Source organism: Narcine bancroftii, chromosome 5, assembly GCF_036971445.1.
Source record: "Narcine bancroftii isolate sNarBan1 chromosome 5, sNarBan1.hap1, whole genome shotgun sequence".
Taxonomy (NCBI): Eukaryota; Metazoa; Chordata; class Chondrichthyes; order Torpediniformes; family Narcinidae; genus Narcine; species Narcine bancroftii.
In genome coordinates, this window is record NC_091473.1 from 75,269,795 (window position 1) to 75,287,995 (window position 18,201).

The window sequence follows — 18,201 nt, forward strand, 5'->3', positions numbered from 1 at the left end:
TGTAACCTTGACTAGAGGGCAGGGTTAGATTGGTGTTAGTTTTAGGGGTCTTCTTTTAGATAAGAGTATTTATGGGGTTTAATTATGATTATCCTGGATAATATACCCTTTTTTAAGATTTTATTAAGGTATAATGTGATTTGTTATAATAGTATTTAACTGATTTATATGTATTATCATTTTAATAGACAATTATATTTAATAAGGAATGGAATTTAAAATTTGTTATATTGTGTGTTTACTTTAATGTTATTATTTTGCCTTGCTTTATTAAGATCTTGTACATAAATCGTCACGTTAAACTCAATAAAAATATTTTAAAAAGGAATGTTTTGAAATAAGTGGATTTTTTCTTGTAACAATAAGAACTTGAATTTAAAGCAATCATGTCCCAAGGAATTTCACAAGAATCTAATCTTATATCATGTCATGAAATAAGATATTAGGATCATTGGTCAAAAATTAGTTCAGATATACACAAGGCAAACCAAGAAACAGAAAGCATGCAAGTTGTAAGCAAGGGCAGGGAATAAAATTATGCAGGTTCCAAAGAAGCAGGAAGTTCAAGAGAGATGCATGCTCAAATAGTGGCACATTGGTGTTTTTCTGTTTCAATTAAAACAAGTTTTAGGATTTCTTGAGATTGTGAAAAAAATACATCTATAATCATCTGGCATATTTGAAGCAATGTAGAATTTCTGTCTATTCTTTGGCCCTGCATTCCCTGCAAAAGTTTTACATATATGGGTGAGTTTCCATCAAAGCAATGATCCCAATTCAATCACCCAAAGTAGTGCTGCACAGCAGGGAAAAAAAAATTCCAGATTGGAAGCTATTTCAAAGAATGACAATGGCTGTTGATCCAGTGAGTAGGGTGAGCTGGATGTATGGAACAATCATTACCGAAGGGTCATTTCTTGGTATGACAAGAGACAGCTTTAGTTGCAGTGTGCAGCAAGACACTGCCAGGAGTTCCCCCAAAAAAAATCAACATCTGAAAAGTGAGAGTAATGTAGATCGAAGCTGTGATTTATATTTCGGCTTCAAGTTTCAGATACGAAACTAGGAAGTTACGGAGGATGAACTACAAACAGCAGGAAATTAACACTGACTTGGGAGGGTGACATAGAACAAGTATTTGGACAATTTTTTGAAGTATGAGTTGATATTCAGAGGGACATAGACACAAAGTATGAACTGACATTGCAATGATTTCATAAGATGGTACAGGAAACAAAAATTATAGGGCTTCTGAACATATTAGGTTTGGCAAAAAGACAAGGACCATTTGACAGAAGGAAGCAGAGCTGAATACAAACAATATAAAAATCCTAAAAAAACATTCAGATTGTAACAAGGAAATAAAATAAAGATGCTGAAGTATGCAACATTTCAAATCTGTCAATTGTGATCAAACAAGTTTTCTTCTACCTTTTTTTTGGGTGGGTCTTCTGCCTTGCCCAATAGAATGCAAATGACTTTCACACAACCAACACTAAATGTCACTGTTTCTCGAACTCCTCCAGCTTCAATTGGTGTCCAAGTTATAGAAAGATAATACCTATGTGTTGGCTGTGAAAATAAACACACATTACAAAAAGAAATAATTTTATTTTAATTGTTTCAAAACATTTGAGAGGTGCCAACACTAATTTCAGGATCTGTAATAATAAAACTTATTAAATAAAAACATAATAATCATGATTAATAATTGAATTGAAAGGATTAAAAGCAACATTAGCAAATTTGCAGACGACACAAAGCTGGGTGGCAGTGTGAAATGTGAGGAGGATGTTATGAGAATGCAGGGTGACTTTGACGGGTTGGGTGAGTGGGCAGATACAAGGTCATCCACTTTAGTGGCAAGTACTGGAAGGCAGCTGACTATCCGAATGGTGTCAAATTAGAAAAAGGGGAAGTACAACGAGATCTTGGTGTCCTTGTTCATCAGTCATTGAAAGTAACCATGCAGTAACAGCAGGAAGTGAAGAGAGCTAATGGTATGTTGGCCTTCATAACAAGGGGAGTTGAGAATAGGGGCAGAGAGGTCCTTCCACAGTTGTACAGAGCCCTTGTGAGATCACACCTGGAGTATTGCGTGAAGCTTTTGTCTCCAAATTTGAGGAAGGAGATTTTTGCTATTGAAGTAGTATAGCTTGGGGAGGGAGTCACGTGATGGAGTAGTGGCCGGACGGTGAACTCCAGCCCTCTCCAGAAAAGTCGGGAAAAACAAAGGAAAACACAAAGGCACAGAAATAAAAGTTACAGAAAAGTGAGTATAAAGGTGGAAAGAAGATGGCGACAAAAAAAGAAAAATCGAAAGCAATGGTAAGAAGAGAGGAAGAGAAGACAAAGGAGGAAAAAGGTGAAGGCCTTACCACAGAAGACAATAGAAACAAGAAAGAAGAGGAGGAAAGGGCACCAAAGAAACAACAGATGGTCAACCCAGAGGAAGAAGAAGAAGAAGAGGAAGAGTACAGGGAAATAGAAGAAGAAAAGAAAGGCAAGGTAAAGGATATACTTGCTCTTATTAAAGGATACATGGAGTCATTTAAAGAATGGCAAACACAGGAATTTAAGGATTTAAGAAAAAGAATAAACAACACAGAAGAGAAAATAAATAAAATGGAGATGACCTTAACAGAAATGGGAAAGAAAATGGACAAGATGGAAGAGCGGGCAGTAGCAGCAGAAATGGAGGTAGAAGACTTAAAAAAGAAATTGGAGAAATCTAATAAAAAAACTAAAGAGACACAAGAACTACTAGCTCAAAAAATAGATACAATGGAAAACCATAACAGAAGAAATAACATAAAGATAGTGGGCCTTAAGGAAGATGAAGAAGGCAAGAATATGAGGGAGTTTATAAAAGAGTGGATCCCTAAGACCCTAGGATGTCCAGAACTACAGCAAGAAATGGAAATAGAAAGGGCACATAGAGTATTGGCCTCTAAACCACAACCACAACAAAAACCAAGATCTATTGTAGTAAAATTCCTAAGATATACTACAAGAGAAAAGGTACTGGAGAAGACAATGGAAAAAGTAAGAGAGGGCAACAAACCACTGGAGTATAAAGGACAAAAAATCTTCATTTATCCAGATATAAGTTTTGAACTCCTAAAGAAAAGAGTTCAATACAGCAAAGGCGATTTTATGGAAGAAAGGGTATAAATTTATACTAAAGCATCCAGCGGTATTGAAAATATTTATTCCAGGACAACAAAACAGACTATTCTCGGATCCAGAAGAAGCACGAAAATTTGCAGAACAATTACAAAAATAGACTGAGGGAGGAAGACGGGTAATGAGAGTAAAAATGATCACGATTGATATGTATGTGGGTAAAGACAAAAATAGACTGAGGGATGAAGACGGGTAATGAGAGTAAAAATGATCACGATTGATATGTATGCGGGTAAAGAGGTATAAGAGTGAATAGAGACAATGAGCATACATGAATGTATCTGTACTTAGAGGAAAATATAGATAGTATAGACAAGAATTAATAAGGGAAGGTAATGGAATAGAGAGAATAAGGAGGGAATTAAAAGAGTGACCTTTGTGACATATGAAAAGTGAAATCTTTTCTGGGGGAGGCGGGGTGGGGGGAAATAGCGGTCACTGCAAAATCAGTTGATGCTTGCGAGTGGATTCGCAAATCCAAATGGAGAGGGGAGATGTGGTTGTCCGACAAGGGATAAAGGAAAACTCAGGAGGTGAAGGGGAGATTGGGGATAAATAAGATAGAAATAGGAGAATAAGGAAAATGTTGGATGTTGTAGAAATGTTGTCTTATAAAGAGTTGAAAATAAGAAAACAGAAATGGAAAAGGAGGAAAGGTAATGATGGAAAAATGGAAAGAGAAGATAAACAAAATATAAAAGGGCTACGCTGAACTATATGTCTTTAAATATTAATGGAATACATAACCAAATTAAAAAGGAAGAAACTACTAAATTTAAATGAATAAATGTATTCCATTAGAAAAAATAACATATAGGTTAAGAAATAATATTGAAATATTTGAACAAGTATAGGAGCCTTACATTAAATACAATAGCGAAAACCTACCGGGGACAACCATTACCTAAGTTGATGGAAGGAGAAGGAAAGAAAAGAATGGACTCAGTAGAATTTCTGGTGTAATTTTGTTGAATGACAACATTGTCTGACTGGCTTAATGCAACCTAGATTGTATACCTAAAATGGATGAGAGGGGGGGGGGTGGGGGGTGGCTTGGGAGGAGTTGGGGGGGGGGGGGGGAGAAAAAGTCACTGTATATGTGTGAAAAAGAAATAGTGTATATCATGGCTAATGTGATTTATGGTGTGAAAAATAAAAAAATTAAAAAAAAAAGTAGTATAGCTTGGTTCACAAGGTTAATTGTTGAAAGATTGGAGCGACTGGACTTGTGTACACTGGAATTTAGAAGGATGAAAAGGGATCTGATTGAAATATATGATTATTAAGGGAATGGACACACTAGAGGGAGGAAACATGTTCCTGATGTTGGGGTAGTCCAGAACTAGATAGAGGCCACCGTTTTAAGAATAAGGGTAGGCCGTTTAGAACAGAGTTGAGTTCAATCTTTTTCACCCAGAGAATTATGGATCTGTGGAATGCTTTTCTCAAGAAAGGGGAGGTCAATACTCTTGATGATTTCAAGAAAGAGTTAGATAGAACTCTTAAAGATAGCAGAGTCAGGGATATGGGGAGAAGGCAGGAAGGAGGTAATGATTGTGTTAAGATCACAGTGAATGGCAGAGCTGCCTCGAAGGGCTGAATGGCCTACTCCTGCACCTATTGTCTATTCCCTTCAAGTCCCCCTCCAGTGATCTGCCAGGATCATGGTCTGAAGAGGGCAGGCAAAATAATTGAGGATCCTTTCCATCCCGCACATACTTTCAGCTTCTCCTGTCAGAAAGAGATCCAGGAATATAAGAGCCTGCACCACCAGGCTGAAGATCAACTTCTTCCAAGAGGCAGTGAAAATGCTGAACAACAAAAAGAACTGCTCACACTAACCATCCAAGACTCTCATGTTCATGAAACAGTATTTATTTATTTATCCAAATCCTTGTCCTTCTTATGTATTATTTGTCTGTACACTTGTTATGACTGATTGTGTGTCTGAATGTTTTGCACTGAGGACCAGAGAATGCTGCTCCGTCAGGTGGGCAACCAATACTTGGGCAATCAGATGACAATCAATCTGACTTTACTACCAGCATGTTAAATTTCTTTTCCTGTGTAATAAATTGGAAATGGGGAGCTTGTAGGATATTCCCAAGGGTCATGTTATATAAATAGAACAAGAAAATCTGGGCGAACCACAATGATGGGCATAAATATCCAGTTATCATGCAGCTCGTTGAATTTTTTTTAAACTTTTTTTTTTTAAATGTCGAGTCTGGAAGGTCGCAACTTGCCCAGATGGAAGAGAACAGAACAAGGAGGTTAGAACATAAATTTACAAAATATTGCTTTGGCCACAAGAGAAGTGTTGTGCATATTTATTGTCTCCACAATATAGTAGAGGAGAGGTGCAGAGTAGATTCAGCAGAACATTGCCTGGAATGGAATGGAAAATTTAAGCTATGGATACTTAAATTTGTTTTCTATTGAATGGGGGAGACAGGGTGAAGCTGAATGAGGCATGCAGAACTACAATGGATGACAGACAGAAAAGCTTTTCCACATCACTCAGTCGCCTGAAACTTGAGAGTGAATTTAACGTAATAGGTGAGGAAGAATATTTTCTGAGGGTGACTGGCACTCGAGTGGGTGATGGCAACAACTGCTCTCACAACAGTTCAATTGTACATCGACATTGGTATCACAGAGGCATAAAAAGCAGACTACGTGCTGACAATGAGATTGATCACAGGCATCCAAGGTCCAGTTTATGTGCTCCATGATTCGGACTGGAATATCCTGGGCTCCAACAATTACAAAGCAGTACAAATAACAGCACATCATTTGACTGAAAAGTAACAACAAACTTGCTATTGAACAACTTTTGCAGCATTTTCATTTAGGCTGTCAATTTGTTCACAGAAATAACTATATCAAGTACAATGTGACGAATAAATTTATACATTTAAGATTTCCACTAATTTTTCTATAATTTGAGACCAGTTTTATTAAACATCACAGACATTCACACAAGAAATATTAAAACCAAATTTACAAAAAAGATTTAGATAGATGAACCAATGTTTGGTTAATAAAATGGTTATCCAAAACCAGATGCAGGCTAAGGAATCAAATTTCAAACCTTGGGAGTATGTCCCCAAAGTGGACAGTTAAATTTGAAAATGATCAGAATTAAAGCACATATTTGCATATCACCGACAGGTTTGACAATAGGATTTTTTTTATTCCAGAGGCAAGGAATTGGTTAACTAATATCGATCATCAAACACAGGTGACAGTTGAATGTAACTTGATAATATAGCTCATGAGAGACCACCCAAGAAAACAATGGGGTGTAAGAAATTACATTACAGCGGCAAAGAACTGTGGCAGAATCAGTCAACGGGATGACTGGGACACAACCGGCGTGGAATCATTCAACAGGACTGGACAGAATGGATGCGGAAGGGATGTTTCCAATGGGGCCATGGTTTGAGGATAATAGGCAAACCATTTAGGACCGAGATGAGGAGGAATTTCTTTATCCAGAGGGTGGTGAATCTGTGGAATTCATTGCCACAGAGGGCAGTGGAGGCAGGTTCATTAAATCTATTTAAGAGGGAATTAGATCTATTTCTTCAGTATAAGGGTATTAAAGATTACGGAGAGAAGGCGGGGACGGGGTACTGAACTTTAAGATCAGCCATGATCTCGTTGAATGGCGGAGCAGGCTCGAAGGGCCGAACTGCTCCTATCTTCTAGGTTTCTATGACTCATTGACAGCATAGATAAGAAAGCTGAAGATCAATGTCGGGTGGAATTTAACAAAAGGATGACACAAGAACATACACAGGAGCTGCAATGTGATTGTCGTTAATACACATGCGACCTGGAGAAAATCGAGTCTGCTTTTTATACAGGCTCCTGGTGGCTTTTTGCTCACACCTTGGCGAAACGTGAGTTATACACCTTCGCTCCCATGGACAGACTTGCTCAGCTGCTTGCTCTGCACGCCCGCGCCGCCCAAAAACCCCCGTACTTGTCGAAGGCTGGGAGGAAACCGGAGCACGAAGCAGCTCCTTGCAGACAGATTCGGATTCGAACCCGCCTTGTAAGAGCTTTGCACTGACCGCTCCCTGACCACTTTTCTGGAAACGTGCAAGGTGCGAGGAGGACCGGCTGCGTCTGACGGTGGCAGGGGAGAGTGATGGACGCAGGACGTTTTGCTGGAAGCGGGGAAGCCCCCCAGTCTCTGGCCAGATGCAATTGCTGCCTTACGGGTTTGGCACCCCTTACCTCCACCACGAACTCCCGCTCGCTCATCGCAAACCCCTTCCTGCTGGGAAACTTGTCCACCGTCACCAAAACTGGCACACACTCGGGATTTTCCACGGCCAATTCCTCAGTCTTCGAGCAGCCGGTCCTCACGGTCTTGAAGCAGAGAAAGGGAGTTCGGGCAAAGTGAGTGAGCGTGAGGACGGGAATAGTCTCCTCCTCCTGCTGCTGCTCCTGCTCTCCATGGTGTGGCCATCGGCTCGGACCCCCGACCGCAGTGGGGCCGCGAACGCGTACATCCATCGCGACCACCTTGCCCAGATTCCGGCTCCCCGACACGCTCGCCGAACCGCCCTCCGTCCCATTCAAACTTCCAGCCGCAGCCAATCGCACGCCGCGAACGCTGGCCAATAGCGAGGAGGGACCCGCCTCGCCCAATCAGCACTCGGCGTTACATGGTGACCAATTGCGGACCGCAACGCCCTCCCCATGTTTTCTTTCAAACCGGGTGGATTTGAATCGGGGCTCCGCGAGCGCAGTCCAACGGCTGGCTTGGGGGTGGGTGGGCCTAGGCTGCAGGGCACAGCGCCTCGGAAGAGGTGATCACACGCCGGAAAGGATGTGTTTCTGTTGGATTTGGTGCTTTACAATTTTTTGGGGGGGCAGGGGAAAGCCCTGCAATTTCGGTGAAATATAATCCCTACCAAATAATAGCCAATTTCGAAAACTTTAAATTGCAAAATGCTTTATCTCCAAAAAACTGTCATTGAACAGGCTGGAAATAAATTGTACTTCTGGACGGGGAAACGGAGTTGGGTGTGACGCCACCACGTGTACTTGATGACGTGCACACTGATGCCCATGCATGCCTGTTCGAACATTTTGGAATGTCAAGTGTCAATGGAAGTATCAATGTATCACAGGTGGGCGTGTCTTTCTTATCACGAAGCGTGCGAAACACCACAGTAATGTTTCGCCTGTTTCCTTAATTTCTGAGATGCAGGCAGCACTGGCGAGGCCAGTGGTTGGTTGGGTTGGAGAGTCACTTGCTGGAACCGTTCCCGACCGGGCGCTGCTGGAAGACATACGCCGTTTATTTGGAGGGATTGGTGTTGACACACATCGGCTCTTCCCAACAAACAGTTCGAGAGCATATGAGCTGCAGTCACAACAGAGCAATGACGGCGACGGGGGTGGGGTCATAACTTCACCGATTCTCATAAAAGGCACACGAGTCGATGTAAAAAGTTTCCATGAAGCTGCTTTGATTCGGTGTTCATAACAATACACGCTCACTCAGACGAATGACTTTACAATCAAGTTAACTTTTCGTTCTGGTCGGTTGGAGCTTTTTGAAGAAAAACCTAACAATTTCAGCCGCATTGCTGAATGATAAAGGATACCGGCGAGCCACCCTTTTCAGGTTGGTCCTCGCAACGCAAGGTTGAAGGGCCTGGTCTTCTGGTCAATGACACAGAGAGATTTGGGACACTAGATATGGGTGACAAATGCAGGAAACTGACTAGAGAACAGCTGTCTGCAAGTAGCTCAGGTTTTCTTCGTTTAGTTCTGATAACAAAAATATAACACTCAAACATAAAACAGAATTTTTTTTTCCAATCGTTTCAGAAATTATAATCATCCTTCAATTGATATTATGTTCAAAATAACTGTTTGATATTAAACCCTTTTGTGCATGATGTACTTGCATAAAAAAAGCAAAATGGTGTCCTCTTGTGAGAAACAGAAGTACCTTCACAGAAATTGCTCGAGACAAAAATTGAGAACAAAGAACATTTATTATACAACAATGCAAAATTGGGTGCTTCCCCTTACCCTGGGAATACACACACACACACTGGGGCTCACCCAACTTTTATACAGTTTATTTCAGTATAGATGTACCCTCCCCCTTACATTCTTCTGCCTCCTGGATGAGTTTGGCATTAGGCAATCCTCTCTGCCTACGTGCTGTTTCTGTGAACTTGAAGGACCAGGGGGGTATCCTGTCTGTGTCCCATAATGTCATTGTCCTTATTGACACCTTCCCAACCCTCAGGGCTTACTAACTCTTATATGCAGAACTTGTTGACTCTGTCTAAGGCTAGACCCTTATCTTATTCAGACTAACTTTACTTCCTACATTCTATTATCTACCCTTATCCTATTCAATACTGGCTTTATTCATTACACATATATCCATACCTTTCTTCATCTCTCATATTTTTATGTTAATTTTACTCATCTCTCACACTCTTATATGTATGCTTGTAGAGCATTATGTTCTTTGAAATTGTCTTTACCATGTAAGAATCAATTTTGCATGCATTCCAGGTTACAATTACACCAGGTAGTGTGGCCAAGTGGTTCAATTCTCATTCTTCAGATCCTCCATTCATCCTCAGCATTTCTGTTCCATTGTGTCTCATTCGACAATATTCCAATAAAATTATTTATTTCTGTATGTCACATTTTAATATCCTTCACGTGAAGTGAAAATTCAAAATTGTGATTTTGTGATTTACGTGGACGGTCCAGTTGGCATAGCATAGCAGTTAGTGTAATGCCTTTACGATGTCAATGATCGGGACTGTGTGTACGTTCTCCCCATGTCTGTGTGGGTTTTCCCCAGGGTGTAGGTTCATTGGGTGTAAATTGGGCAGCACGGACTCATGAGCTGAAATGGCCTGTAACCATACCATATGTCTAAACTTTTAAAAATGTTAAAATATCAAGAAATGGGGTGCAGTTCAGACATGCAAATATTGTGCATCTTGTATAAAAAGGATCATTTTGTTTTACTATGTTGACCATATCTTTACAAAATGCATGAACAAATCAACCAGAAAAAAATGCCAACTGTAGTTTCATCTCCTGGGTGCTGCATAAAGAGAACTTGGTTAATGTTTCTCAAAAAAATTGGAACAGAATAATTTTTTTATTGCAATTCACTTTTGGACAATGATGTACATCAGGCCACTTTTCATCAACTACAGCTCAGCCTTCAACACCATCAGTACTGATAAGTGAACTTCAAAGCTTAGGCCTTTGCACCTTCCTCTACAACTGGATGTTTGACTTCCTCATTGGAAGAGTCCAGTCGAGACAAAATGGAAAGACCTCCTCTTCATCTACAATCAACATAGACACACCTCAAGGATCCATGCTTAGCCCATTGCTCTACTCTCTCTTTACCTATAACTGTGTGGTTTGGCACAATTCAAATGCCAGTGGCAAATTTGCTGATGATACCAAGGTTTTTGGCAGAATCACAGATGGCAATGAGGAATCAAAGCATACAGGAGTGAGCTAGATCAGTTAGTTGAGTGGTGTAACAACCATGCGCTCAATGTTAGCAAAACTAAGGAAGTTGTTGTGGACTTCAGGAGGGGAAAATCAGAATGCAAACTTGTCCTCATTCAGGGGTCAGCAGGGTTAAGAACTTCAAATTCCTGGGTGTCAACATCTCTGAAGATCAATCCTGGGACCTCCAAATCGATGAATTACAAAGAAGGCTTGCCAGCGGCTATACTTTTCAAGATTTGCAATGTCACCAAAGACTTTTGCAAATTTCTACAGGTGTACCATGCATTCTGACAGGTTACGTCAATGTCTGATATGGAGATGCCAATGCACATGACAGGAAAAGGCTACAGAGTTATGAAATCAGCCGGCCCATTATAGGCACCAGCCTTCACTCCATTAAGGATATCTACAAGAGGCAGTTGTTGTATGGGAAGGGAAAGGTTCAGTGGGTTCATAGAGCAACGAGTCTGGACACAGGAAGAATATTTATTAAAACATGCAAAGGGATTGCAACTGGGATATGATATATTAGTACTCTCAATCACAAAACACAATACAGCCAGTCATATTGAACTTAACACTACCGATACTAGCAACTGCTTATTCAATCACAGTATAATCACTCTCATCACACACTATCGATACCAGCAGCAGTGTAGACTTAAAAGCACAGTACAATCCAGTCACATCTGATTTAACATTTCCAATACTAGTAAATGTGTACAGAATTATAACCACCAAGGATTACACCGCACTACCTGTCATTCTTTGTCCCGTGGCTCCAATACTATCTAACAGCCCTGATCCTTGTGTAATGCCCACCTTACCTATGATTCCTCCAGCATTGTCCACAGTTTGTGACCTGAAATGAAGCAGGGTTCATCTCAGGACCAAAGAACAAAGATTAAGAGCTGGTCCACATGATGTACAGTAAGCTAAAAGGTCTGGCCCAGGTAATCACTAGGTAATTAAATGGGCCAATGGTTAGGTGTGCATCAATGGGTAGGAAGAGTTCAATTTTGATCGACACAGGTGGTGCAACTTCAACAAGGTTCTAGAGTAGACAGAGAGGTCATATAACCCTCCACAATCCACATTGCCATTACATTCCAGATGGAGAGGTAACATGGCCCTCCACACTCCCACCAGGTTCCAGATGGAGGTCACATGACCCACACAATCTACATTACATTCCATCTTTGGAAGTCACACCATTCGCTAATCATTAAGAAACAAGTAAAAATATTATTACTAACAAGAAATTGATACATTGTTACAGTGCAAGTGCCTAGTGAATAAATGGATAGGTACAACAGAAAGGTGGAGGTATTGTTTCAAAAAATGACAATGGCCTCCCAATTCCCCACAGACCAAAAGAATTACTGTACTCCCCGTGAAGTGTCATGCTGCAGGAACTGGCACCCAATCTGTTTGGGGTTTTTTTGTCAGTCACTGACACTCAGATGTGGTCTCACCGACTTGTCCAGGCTGAATGTACAGCGTGTCTCACCAACAGCACAGGCACCACCTTCATCTGTGAGCAGGTAGTCAATGTCATCTGCCTTTCCCTTAATCTGAAGTACCATAGCCTTCTCTTTGGCAGCATCTCTACCATTGTAGCCACTCATTGGGGTGTTCCCCCATCATTTGGAGTTATGCATAATATATGGCCACTGCTCTGCCATCCCGTGGGAAGCCTGGGGTTGGACTGGCAGGCATTCATCCAGAGCATACCTGTATACTCAAAGAAGCACCCCATTGTTGGGCTCTGGACTATTGCCAGGATGCTGTTCCTACTTGCATTCCCACTGATTGTTTGGACCAGTGCTGGCAGAACTAGATGCACTACATTACACCATCCCTTGGTAGACTCACTGTTCGTGTGCCAAATTTCATTGAGAGGAAAAAGAAACCAGTTCCCAAAGCACTCACCCCAGCAAGGATTATTGGTTTAGTGGTGATGGGAGTGGAAGAAAGCCATCATTATTGAAACATTTTAATTAAAGAATCCATACAAGCAGCTCTTGTAGATGTTGTCGAGTGGGGTTGGCATAGGAGGAAGACCTTCATCTGCATGTGCCAGAGCAGTGATGGAGGTGCTGAAGTCTGGTGTGTTAGTGCTGCGTGCATATTCATGCTGTTGGCTCCTACAGCACTATCAACTTAGGCTGGAAGAGGAGCAGCTTGTGGGGTAGACTCCTGTTGGTTGGGAGGTGGGGTGGTAAGATGGGGGGGAAAGGTAGATGAGAGAACTCACTCATGTCTGGTGAGTTAGTTGGTGTGGAAACATGACAGATTAGTCCACTAATCACTAATGTACTCCCATTAAAGACATCTATAAAGAGGTGATGTCTCAAGAAAGCAGCCTCTAATCCTCAAAGACCCTCACTATCCAGGCCATGCTCTCTATTCAGGAATAAGATACAGGAGCCTGAAGATGAACACCCAACAGTACAGAAAACAGCTTCTTTCACTCTGCCATCACATTTCTGAATTGTCAATGAACCACAGACTTCCTCTTGTTTTCGCATGATTTATTTATTTTTAAATGTGATTTATAGCAATTCTGCACCTGTAATTCAGCAAAACAACAAATTTCCTGGCACATTCATGACAATAAATTCTGATTCTGTCTTATGAAACCACGGGAACAGTTGAAAAGAGGAAATCTAATAGTATTTTCTCAAAACCTTAAGAAAAAAATAAACATCAGCAAATCTCCAGCGTTCATCATATATTCGGCCCCTAGAACTTTTTCTGTTCAAATAATTATATCCCTTCATTTTTATATTCTGAAGGTAGTCCAAAAGCATTGGAAATCTCAAGTATTAATGGTTCTGGTCCTTGAAAGAAACACTTCTAATAATTCAGAAAAAATCTGGAAAATAATGACTCATATGTTCGAATACTGTTCATTGACTTCAGTTCGGAATTCAACACAATCATATCTCAGTACCTGATAAGGGAGTTGAGCTTGCTGGGTCTAAACATCTCCCTCTGCAACTGGATTCTTGACTTCTTGTCGGGGAGACCTCAAGCAGTCTGGATCATTAACAGCACTTCCAAGACCATCACACTGAGCACAGCAACCCCACCCTCACCCAAGGCTGCATGCTTAGTCCACTGCTGTTCACTCTACTGACTTATGACTGTGCAGCAAAACACACCTTGAATCACATCATCAAGTTCGCTGACAATACGACCATGGAGAGCCTTATTAGTAAGAATGAGGAGTCAGCATATAGAGATGAGGTGCAGTTGCTAACAAGAGATGAGTGTCCCAGGGGGACCACACTCCACTGTATCAAGTTCCTTGATGGAGAATCACACCTGATCCCTTAACACCAAATCATAGTTAAGAAAGCCCAGCAACCCCTCTACTTTCTGCGAAGGCTGAAGAATGCTCATCTCCCACCCTCCATCCTCACTACATTCTACAGAGGATGTATTGAGAGCAACTGCATCACCCCCTGGTTTGGAAGCTGTCCCACCTTGGACCACAAGACCCTGCAGAGGAAGTGAAGTCAACAGAGAAGATCACTTCCTACCATGAAGGACACCTACAACACTCAATGCAGGTGAAAGGCAATAAACATTGTGAAGGACTTCACACACCCCTCACATAAACTGTTCTCCCTTCTGCCATCTGGGAAGACGTACCGTAGCACTCAGGCCCTTACGTCCAGATTGGGCAACAGGCTTTCCCCCAAGCCATCTGGGTCCTGAATTCCCAGAAACTATGTGGATAATGGACTTTTACTGTACACATCTTAATATTTTAATGTGTTTAACTTCGATTCTAACATATTTATGTCAATATGCTCTGTGGTCCTGGAGAAACACTGTCTCGTCTTTACTGTGCGAGAACAATATGAACGATAAATAAAGGTGACTTGACAACGTGAAAAAGCTAGAATTAAGGAAGCAAAACAATAAAGAGAATCTCAAAAATGAAGAATCACTGAAACAACAGTATATCAATACCTTTGATTTGTGTGAAATGAAATTTCAAGTGAAACACAAAAGTCTGCAGATGCTATGATTGCAGTAAAAGAACATAAATGCTGGAAGAACTCAGCAGGTCTCGCAGCGACCATAGGAAGGAAAGATATATTTCTGATGTTTCTGGCCTGATCCCTTCTTCAAGGTATGAGAAAAAGCAGGCAGCACCTGAAGAAACGAAATGGAAGGGGGAAGATCAAAGACTAACAGACAAAAGATGATAATTGAATACATTTCAAGTCCAGATTGGTTGAATCAGACATATTTAAACTAAAGATTAGTGTCATGGTCGTGCTCTTAAACAAATGATGGCAAACAACATCCTGATATTTATACCAGTCAAAAGAAATAAAACACATTCATCAGAAATTTCAAGTTGCGTGGTCAATTTAATAGCACATGGAATAAAACCACAAAAGGAAAAGTAAGAATCAAAAGTTATTTTCATCCCCAATAGGAATGAAGGTACATTTTTTCATGCTGAAAGAATAAATAACTGCTTTAATACTAATCTTTAGGTTTGACGCATTTAAAATCATTCAAGTATTCTTTTAATGGAGCTGAAACACAATTTCAGTTATATACAGTAGCAAAGATTTGGATTATCACTTGGATGATAGAGTGAAGGATATAGTAAATATAAAATAACAAATATTATTTTTAACATTCTCACAGTACAAAAGCATAGATATTGGAGCAAATCATACCAATCGACCAACATAATTCACAATTTATATCAAGTAAATTTTGAATTAAAATTAAATTTTCATTTTATGCTAAGTTTACAATTCTATACAGTGTGCTGTTCATGACATTTAATGTTCTACATTGGAAATACTTTGCACAGGTGTACCTGTGTCAAGTCCAAGTAAAGTTCCAAGATATGATGGCTCTCTTGGATCCAACAAGTGATCATCACGAACTGGATGAACAATATTGGCAGGTTGTGGTGTAAGGGTATACTTCTCTAGAAATGCAAGGTCTGCAGCTCTTTGAAAATCAGTCTGCTGAGAATGCTGTTGGGAATGAAGGAGGCTGTGAGATTGTGAAACCAAAGTTGCAGAATGTGGTGTGGCATCAGGTTCTACAGTGGTGGCACCAATCTGTACTGGTACAAGTGTCACATCTCCATGAATGTTTTGAATTGCTGCTTTGCTCTCTGATGAGTAAACCTTACTTTGAGGCAAATATGATTTAGTATCTGTTTGGTACACCTTGCCATCTTGCGCATGAAGCAATTCCTGAGATACCATTTTCACTTCAGAAGTGGTTACAATTGGCTGTTCTATGGACTTAGTCCCATGAACATGATCCATATGATATTTAAGTTTGTCTTTCCGTTTGAATGTTGCATTGCAATGATGACAGTTGAAGGGGCGGGCATCTGAATGAATGACCATGTGTTTTGTTAAAGTCTTCTTAATTCGAAATGGTTGGTTACAAACTTGACATTTATAGGGCTTTTCACCTGGAGTAAAGAAAACACCTTGGCTATGTTTTATTTTGATTATTAAAAGGTTATGACATGATCAGATCAAAGTGTCACTTATCTTTAGTGCAAAATAATTTTTCAAAGAGAAACAAAGCAAAAGATATAAGAGGACAGTTGGAACAATGCTACATACCCAAGCCAAAATCAATTCGACTCAATCATGTAAAATTAAAAGAATTCAAAGTAAATTGTAGGTTATCTGATAATAATTTTCATTAGATTATATTCAGTAATGGTCAAATTACAAGACTTTTCAGAAACAAATTCAAAAACCGTTAAATTAACAAACAATTTTTTACCAGGGCGGGTGAGGAGTTGGAGAAGGGAGATGGAAGGGTGTCGGGGGGGTTGGATGGGGAGGCAGAGGGTGTGAGGCGGGGGGGGGGTGAGTTGGATGGGGAGGCAGAGGGTGTGAGGCTGGGGGGGTGCGTGAGGCTGGGGGGGTGCGTGAGGCTGGGGGGGTGCGTGAGGCTGGGGGGGTGCGTGAGGCTGGGGGGGTGCGTGAGGCTGGGGGGGTGCGTGAGGCTGGGGGGGTGCGTGAGGCTGGGGGGGTGCGTGAGGCTGGGGGGGTGCGTGAGGCTGGGGGGGTGCGTGAGGCTGGGGGGGTGCGTGAGGCTGGGGGGGTGCGTGAGGCTGGGGGGGTGCGTGAGGCTGGGGGGGTGCGTGAGGCTGGGGGGGTGCGTGAGGCTGGGGGGGTGCGTGAGGCTGGGGGGGTGCGTGAGGCTGGGGGGGTGCGTGAGGCTGGGGGGGTGCGTGAGGCTGGGGGGGTGCGTGAGGCTGGGGGGGTGCGTGAGGCTGGGGGGGTGCGTGAGGCTGGGGGGGGTGCGTGAGGCGGGGGGTGCGTGAGGCGGGGGGTGCGTGAGGCGGGGGGTGCGTGAGGCGGGGGGTGCGTGAGGCGGGGGGTGCGTGAGGCGGGGGGTGCGTGAGGCGGGGGGTGCGTGAGGCGGGGGGTGCGTGAGGCGGGGGGTGCGTGAGGCGGGGGGTGCGTGAGGCGGGGGGTGCGTGAGGCGGGGGGTGCGTGAGGGAAAGAAGATTATTATTGCAAAGCATGGCACAAGCCTCTTCAAAGGATACCTGAATGTGTCCTAAAATGCATGTCCAAGCTTGATTTTCCTTTAAATACTTTTTTGCATACCTCGCATTGATGAAGAGAAGTTTTATACCTGCAATGGCATAGATGAGTATTAGGTTTTTATTACTGTTGATTATACACTAAAACCTAGATCTCAAATCCCTTCCAAACCATTCCTAATTATAATATTCACCTCCAAGTGTCCATTGAATATGCCTCAGAAATACCAAAGAAAATGTTTTTTTTTAAATCTAATAAATGACAGCAACACAGCTCTTCTTGACTTCAAATTTTCCAATTCATATTTAACCCACAAAATGTTTCTTTCATTTTGCTTCTGCCCAAATATATGCCAAGATGATGCAAGATCTAACTTTGTTTTTGCTCAATGAAATACATCATGCTTCCAAATTCTTTAAATATCTTGTCCAGTATCAGGTCTATAATGATTCATATCTTCATTTGGCTAAGGGTACTCATTTTCTTTGACTGCTACTCAACACCATGTAACTGATCCCATTACCCAGTTTATGACTTGCTTTGTTAATGACTTCCACTGGATTATGGAATCATCTGTGTTTTCATTCCCCTCAACACTAAAGTAAAGTGACTACCATAAAATTTACAAAATGCACTACAGATACTGAATTGTGTTGCTCTCGTTCCACTTCCTAAACCACTCCAACCCCCCAACAAGAAGGAAAAAGGCCACAGGTACACTACTACCTTCAGCTTTCCACCTCAAATCATCTGAATTTGGAAAAAAAAATCATTCTTCCTTCGTCATTGCTAGGTCAAAATTCTGGCATTCCCTGGCCAACAGAACTGACCTCCAGAGTGTCCCTGCAGATTTTGCATGTTCTTTGTAATAATGTTCCTCCTTTGACCCAGAAGTGTTTGGTTGAGAGGTTAAGTG

General features: G+C 41.5%; 3 protein-coding genes across 9 annotated transcripts in view; 1 reads left to right on the forward strand and 2 right to left on the reverse strand.

Moving 5' to 3' along the window:
• The window catches only part of aspm (assembly factor for spindle microtubules), a 100,111-nt gene extending 92,275 nt beyond the window's left edge, over window positions 1-7,836 (reverse strand). For 2 of the 4 annotated variants that reach the window (XM_069937850.1, XM_069937849.1), the window contains exons 1-2: window positions 7,435-7,833; window positions 1,432-1,572 (exon numbers count right to left, since the gene is read on the reverse strand). In XM_069937850.1, coding sequence (XP_069793951.1) covers window positions 1,432-1,572; window positions 7,435-7,716 — 423 coding nt within the window. In that variant the 5' untranslated portion in view covers window positions 7,717-7,833. Of the gene's footprint in view, window positions 1-1,431; window positions 1,573-7,434 lie in introns of those variants that run through there. The other 2 variants (XM_069937851.1, XM_069937852.1) reach the window with 2 other exon arrangements.
• The window catches only part of LOC138763549 (complement factor H-like), a 613,078-nt gene that overhangs the window by 288,714 nt on the left and 306,163 nt on the right, over window positions 1-18,201 (forward strand). The gene's annotated exons all lie outside the window — the stretch shown is intronic.
• LOC138763543 (zinc finger and BTB domain-containing protein 41-like) overlaps window positions 15,091-18,201 on the reverse strand; it is a 33,445-nt gene continuing 30,334 nt past the window's right edge. For all 4 annotated transcript variants that reach the window (XM_069937855.1, XM_069937857.1, XM_069937854.1 and 1 more), the window contains 2 exons: window positions 17,288-17,376; window positions 15,091-16,189 (listed from right to left, as the gene is read on the reverse strand). In XM_069937855.1, the coding sequence (XP_069793956.1) occupies window positions 15,537-16,189; window positions 17,288-17,376 (742 nt within the window). In that variant the 3' untranslated portion in view covers window positions 15,091-15,536. The remainder of the gene's footprint in view (window positions 16,190-17,287; window positions 17,377-18,201) is intronic.